The 7,530-nt window shown below is 33.4% G+C and overlaps 1 protein-coding gene across 1 annotated transcript; it reads right to left on the bottom strand.

Moving 5' to 3' along the window:
- Positions 1-232: 232 nt before the first annotated feature.
- Positions 233-807, bottom strand: LOC120077299 (uncharacterized). The gene has a single exon (XM_039031187.2). The coding sequence runs from the start codon at positions 805-807 to the stop codon at positions 301-303; it is 507 nt and encodes a 168-aa protein (XP_038887115.2). The 3' UTR covers positions 233-300.
- Between the last annotated feature and the right edge of the window lie 6,723 nt (positions 808-7,530).

Consider the following 7,530-nt stretch of genomic DNA (forward strand, 5'->3'; position numbering starts at 1 on the left):
AATTAATCTATTTTGGTTAGATTTAGCAGTGTGAACATAAATGGTAAAATAAATATTCATTCATAATATGATGTTTTATGTCTACAAGACAACATCCTATAACCATAAAAACACAAAGACAAGAATAGAAACAACATATATCAATATCTCATACACTTACTAGAAATTATAATTATTAAAATTGAAAATAAAAGACGATAGATATCATATATAAATGTATGTTTAACTCCACTATAGTATATCAAATATGCTCGTTGTGGTTGTGTGGTGTGGGATAAAGGAAAAGAAAGACTAATTCCTTTAAGGCAGAATTGGTTTTTGGATATTGGATTTCAATTTAGGAAACTTAGGAAGTTCTGGTTTAGACGCATTTGATAATTCTGGTAATTTAGGAACCTTAGGTTCAATCACTTTCGATTGTAATTTTGGGAGCTCAATTTTTGGGAGATTTGAAACTTTAGATAGATTGGGGAAATCAAATTTAGGGATTTTTGGAACGTTAGGAAAGCTGGAGAAATCGAGGTTAGGTACTTTTGGCAATTCAGACATCTTTGGGAGTTCAGGAATATTAGGCTTTTCCAGTACAAGGCGAGAGAATGAAGGTAACTCAACCTTCGGTAGTGAAGGAAGTTCAGGCTTTGGCAAATAAGGTATTTCTGGCTTTGAAAGCACTCCATCTACCTTAGGTAATGATATCTCCAAGAGATGTCTTGCGCTCACTGTCATGATAAAAAAATCAAAGCTCGTCAACATAAAAGTACTAAGTATTAGAGGAAATGCAGAGGTTGAGAATGGATGAGTAGCCATTGGATTCGAAATCAACTAGATAAAAATAAATTTGCACAAAATTATAAATTATCTATCGTGAAATGGAGTTGACTTGATTATGTAAGTCGTGATGATCTCAACTTATAGCATGTAGAACCATTTATAGGTAAAAGGGAATAGTGGAAGAGAGCATATATCGGTTGTCATAGAAGAAATGATTGGTAGAAAAAGTGTTGGTTCAAATTTCCCACCTAATGAATATGACTATTCAAAGTTAATTGTAACAAAAGTTAAGCTCCAACCTGTACATGCATATTTTGCTATATATTGCAAGATACCATCTTATATCTTTATTCTCTAATAAGCTTTAATAATTTATTCTTTTATATGGAGATAAAAATTAACAATTGTTTATGTGATAGTTCAAATATACTTTATTTTCCCAATAAAATATAAATTAGAATAGTTCATTTATTTATGATGGTTAATCATTAAAGATAATGAAAAAATATTAATTTTAAGTAATTCCCAAAGAAAGAAAAAGATAATTAAATCTGGAAAAGAAAAAGAATTAAATCTTGAATGTAACTTATCCTCAAGTAGTTTCAAACGTGTCTGTACTTTTTTTTCTTCTTTTGTAGATTTAAAAAGGTGAAAGTCCAAAATCTCCTCTGTGATATACTTTAAGTTTGTCAGTTAAGAATATTGACCATATACAATATCAAGTATATTAGATACATGACAATGAGTAAATATAGATCATATGTAATTGATATAGCTCATTTTAATCATAACAAGTCAATCAAGTGATACATGTTTTAATTTCATTAATAGACACGTTTTTACCACTAAAACCTTATTTTACTTTTCTTTACTCATTTCATTCTTTTAACAAATGTAGAGGAAGAAGACCCCACAAATTAGGGAGTCGCCTTGCTTGATAGTTTACAATATGAGACTTGGGGAAAAGAAAAAAAAATATTTGCCCGCTAAGAAATATTTGAGCTCAAAGACAAAAGAGGCAAAAGAGTGAAAAAAATTGTTGATGAAAATATAAATATGTAATGCATATGCATATTTAGGGGTAAAATAGTTGTCTTTATTGTGATCAATTAGAACAACCGTGAGAAAAGAGTGGTATGATTCCGTACAGTGAATGTATGAAAGCTAGTAACCTTAAGTAAAAGGGAATGCAAGTCTAAGGATCCCATATGTGTTTTTATTCACCTTAGTCAAAATTTGATTGATTTAGTTGCTTAGTAATTGGTGCTTGAGCCATACTAGGGAAAAAAACGAGCTACGGGTTGAGTAAAACCTTCCCGAACTTGTAAAGGCCAAGATAGGATATTGTATGCTTACACACACGTAAGGGACGGATATTTAGTTTTAAATTCCTTGTTGATTGAAAGCATTTGAATGATATTTGTGAATATTGCCTTTATCTTTAGCCATGAGATTAGAGTCAGTAATTTCACCACATGATTCATATCTATATTTTGTTTAGCCTTGGTCGAGGATGAGCAATGTTTAGGTTGGACGTGTTTGTTAGCTCTCAAAAAGAGCTAATTTTATGCATCTAATCTCACCTGCTTGTTAGGTATAATATGTTTAAATATCTATTTTTTTAAGATCTTGAGAAAATCATGCATTCTTAGTTTTGCAGCTCATTCAGGATTATTTTTTAGCTATTGGGAGTAATATCGAGCCCCCTGAGATTCAAAGGATGTGAAAAGACTAAATTGCCCTTAAGAGGTTGGCACAACGTTGCCACACTCGACAACGTAAGACAAAATGCATCTCAAGATGGAAGCACCGCGTCGCTCCAAATATTGACGGAGAAGACGCATACGTGCAAGGTCTCTGCCCCCTTCCCTCCCCTCGCACTTCGGCAGAGGGCTTTTTAGGGCCAAGCATCGTGGCACCGTCAGGATTTTCATAAGTAGTTCTTCTTTCTTTTAGGGTTTTCGATGTTGAAACCATGGAGATCAAAGTAAAGGTTCTAATTCTTCTTCTTCCTCTGTTTTAATAGCATTGTTAGGTTAGATGTTTACATTCTTTTAGGTTGTAACTAAAGATTGTGTGAGAGTTTTGAACCTAACTTAGATGGCCAAACAGAACGCAAACAATCAGTAGAATAAATCAAAAACAGTAAAAAATGAACACCAAGATATATAATGGTTCGACTAATTTGGTCTACATCCACTTTGAGAACCAGCTTGAATCATTTTTATTATGAGCAATAAGGAATTTATAATTATAGATAATCAACAATAATCACCAATATGTAATTTTAATATCCACCGATACCGAGAGATCCGCACACAATGTCAGCTCTGAAACTGAGAACAACCCGTTTAAAAACAGCCCAAATCAACCTGCCTCTGACCGGTGAACCACACGCAAACCCACGCGTGACTTTCTGTCGCTGACAGCCGGTGAGCCCATGTCGAACCCAGAACCCACCAGAACCGAGGCGGCCGCCCAGAACAGACTGAACTTCTACCAGACACCCACTACGAAGGACGAGAACCTGCACCAACTCCCTACTACTAACGTCCAAGCCGGACGGAAAAAGTGAATGCCAACTCCCTCGGTGGTATGCTTGTGCGTGAACGGCTGCTTCCCTCTCTCTATCGTTTCAGACAGCTGGCCTTCTTTTTCTCAAAGAGTCTCACAAAAAATTCTAGCCCTAAAGGAGAAGATATGTTTAATTACAAAAATGTCATTTGTTCATAATTACCAGAATGTTATTTGGCCTTTAATTTCACCAAAAACCCAATAAAATCCACTTAAATACCTTGTTATTTTCTACAGATTGGATGCTCCACTCTCCTTCTTGTCTATGAGATGTGGAGATAAGTAGCTTTCTCTTGTCTTGGGAGCAAGACCAATGTTAGTTTCGTGAGATTTTCTTGTTGAATGAACAAAACATTTTAATTTTATGTTTTCTTGAATCTTGATCTTAATTACATCTATGTTTATACATGGATCGACTCTTCTTTTATGAATGAATGTATTTGTTAATTGATTTTTTCTTACACATTCTTTAATTGTTCATCTAGCTTAAAATCACCCAAGTAGCGATGGTTAATCATGTATGCTAGGAATATAGGTTATCCATAAACCTATAATGCATGTTTTAATTAAATTCAAGGAATTGTTTAATTAATTAGACTATCTAATTAATTAACCATGCAATGGAACTCTTAATCTTAATGTACATGTTTCTAGTCTTAGATGAACACTTTCGAATCCAATAGATATTAAGCATGAAGTTTAATTAAGACTTAGGCTTTAATTGATAATTAGGACGCTTCCTTGGTTTAATTCAACGATTTGGTTGCCTGTTGCGTTGATGAATTTGGTTAGGCTGAGTAAGTCATTGGGCATGCATGAATCGAATATATGTTTGATCAATAGAAATAGATGATTGAAATTGCATAGGAATCCCAACCTATCACTAGTTACATTTACATGCTTCCTTGCATGAATTAATGAAACTCATACTATGGCTTCCTTGTTGATCGATATGGACTGACTATTGTTTCTATTTATAGTAGTAGTTGTAAAGTTCTGTATTTATAAATTCATTTGATTAGAAGTTTGTATGAAGACTAAAAATCTCTACTATCAGTATTTCAACCACAATCAGATTGAGCACTCTCCATGCCTCAATTAGATGACACAATTTAATTACAGATTTTCAGGTGGAACCCACAACTCATTGCGACTATCAAATGCAACTAAACAACAATAAAAGCAATCAACTGGGACACACTTTTTACATTACCATGAATGGATTATCTTTCACCTAGGGTGTCTTGAAAATAGAGAAATAAGGAAACCATTTACACCCAAATCTCCCATTTTCTTATGTGTAGTCGCAACCCCTCCCCCCTCCCAGGTATTCTTCTTCGCGTAAGCTATCAACGCCACACATCTTTAGCCTCCACCCGCTGGCCCTCGGCCGTGGGTCACTACCATTAGTCGCCGTCGTTTGCAATGCCACCACTATCAAATCGACGTCCGCCGACAATCGTCACCACCTATGGTGAGTCCAACGATGATCACTCTTTAAGTTTTTCAAGCTTCTGGTATCCAGACACCGTCGCCACCGATCTCGTGCTGCCACTCACCGCTGCCACCTTAGCTCGCCGCCAGTCATGGATGTCGTTGATTTTGATGATTCGTGGTGAGTAAAACATAGTCTTTTTTTTTTATTTTTTGTGTTAAATGAGTTTTTGTGTGATCTCAAGGTTGGATTCATAACTAATCGGAGGTTAAAGCTACTATCCAACGGGTTTGAGGTCAGTTTTGGGTGCCGTTTGTGGGTGTTTTGGTGTAAATTTGATTGGTTTGTGGTATGGTTTGGTTGCAATTTAATTATCCATATTGGCTAAAGGTTAGATTTAGTGTCGGTTGGGAATTCTAGATGTGTTATTCTAGCAGTTCGAGGCGTTGGATGATGTTTTGAGTGAACTATTGGATCTTTGAAGCTTTGGATCAAAGGACTTCGGGGTAAGTGTTTTAAAGTTTGTTGGATTTGAGTCTCAATCGACAGTTGCACAATTTGTTAATATTAGTGTGCAAAGTAATCTTGATACTTTGTTAAGGTTTGAAGCATGATTTACACAAGCAAGCAGGAAGATTACCTTGCTAGTTCTTGGTTCCAAATTGATGTAAGGGGTTTCGTAAGGATGGATTTAGCTCTATGTGTTATGCTTGGTGAATAATTGATTTTCGATTGAATTATTAGGATATTTATATGTATGCTTATGTTTGTTTCGAAATGTATAGTGCACATTGATGGTCTCTATGATGAGTCTATGTGATGCAAATGTACATGGCACAAACTCTGAGCTATGGGATATATACATCAATATGTGTGATAAGTCTGTATGACTTTGTATTATATCTATCGAGCCGCAGTGAGTTATGTGTACCAATTTGTGTGATAAATCTATGTGACCTCGTGCCATAACTCATAGGCTATTTTGCTGCTTAAGTGTTGTGCACTAATGGTCTGTGTGACGAGTCTGTGTGACGCGACTGTCTCAATACTTAAGTTTGTATTTTATTTTCTTGTATGAGCATCATATACATCTATTCGACTGTGTGACGTATTTGTATATGGTGGACATACACATTTGTTCGACTGTGTGATGCGATTGTGTATGATGGGATTTCCAATTGAGAATTTTTATAATACTCACCCTTTCCAAATTTCTTTCATATGGTTATTTTTTAAAAAAATTCTACTTTGTTTTATATCTATTGTGTAAGGGATCCCTAGTAAAATAAGATGTTATTTCTTTTAAATATAGAGTTTGTTATTCTTTTTGTTTTTAACTTCGAATTTAGTTAAAATTTTATGCTTTTCTAAGCCCTCATTTCATAGTAACGGTCAACAACTTTTTTTAAAAAAATTCAGGTCATTACAAAAAATATGCTAACGAAATAGGACTTGAAAAAGTATTCGTACCCCTTATTTAAATCACACATTATTCTAAGTATACAAAAAAACTAAACTAGAAGGGGCAAAGAAGAAACTAAACTAGTGATTGAGCACGGTTTCTTGAGAGTTTTATGATTTTTTTACATCCTCTTTTTCATATTTCATATTGTGTGACAAAATCGATTTGGCATAGAATTTCACCATGATGTATCCAGTTCGAGTTCATGATTTTGATTCAAGGATTGGTCAGTCCAATTGTAAGGTTGTGAGCATTTAAGTTTCAGTTGTCTATCCAAGTATTCTTTCATTCTTGCTTTCATTCTATATAAGCTTTCATTGATCGTTGAATTGACATCTCAGTTGAATTGATTGCTTGTATATATATAAATTTTGATATATAATTGTATTTAGTGAAATAAGATCAATTGGCTCATGCATGTGTTTTTATGGCTTCATGGGTACATATCTTGTATGATAGAATTTAGGATAAAAGGAAAAAATTTATGCGTTATAACTATCTCTCATAATTAATATTGTCATAGTATTTCTATTGTTCTTCTAACTTGTTATAGAGTTAATATCGAGCATTATCATGCACAAGAATTAGTTGTAATGCTTGCTTTCTCAGAAATAATAGACTTTGCTTATTCATGGGTTTTTTTCAATTAAAAGACCAAGTGCTTAATAATAATAATTGAATTTATTCGGTAAGCTCGATATTAAAATTGTAATTCGACGAGACCACCTTAAATGGAACCCCTGACCAAAAATTTATTCATTTTCTGTATTTTTTCATTTATTTTTCTGAATTATTCTCACAATCAAAAGCCTTCATATTTTATCACATTGAATCAGAGTATCACTTATTCCACATGACCAAGTGATATCAATATTTTTATCTTATTTTAAAATCACATTTAAAATTATTATTAATCCTTGAATAAAGGAAATAATTTCTTCGCAAAGATAATTGATGAATGAAATAATTGTAGTAAGAGTCCGATATATACATTACGATGACTAATCTATCACATATATATTCCTTAAAATGGCTTGAATTTGATCTGTAAGTTGAATTTATCAAACATAGTGATGAAAAAGTCAATCTATTTTGGATAGATTTAGCACTGTGAACATAATAGGTAAAATAAATATTCATTCAAAATATAACGTTTTATGAGTCAAAAAGACAACATCCTATAGCCATAAAAACAATGCTAACAAGAATAGAAACAACATATATCAATATCTCATACACTTACTGGAAATTATAATTACTAAAGATGAAAAATAAAAGACGATAAATA

Source organism: Benincasa hispida, chromosome 5, assembly GCF_027475165.1.
Source record: "Benincasa hispida cultivar pf3 chromosome 5, pf3_genome.v1.1, whole genome shotgun sequence".
Taxonomy (NCBI): domain Eukaryota; kingdom Viridiplantae; phylum Streptophyta; class Magnoliopsida; order Cucurbitales; family Cucurbitaceae; genus Benincasa; species Benincasa hispida.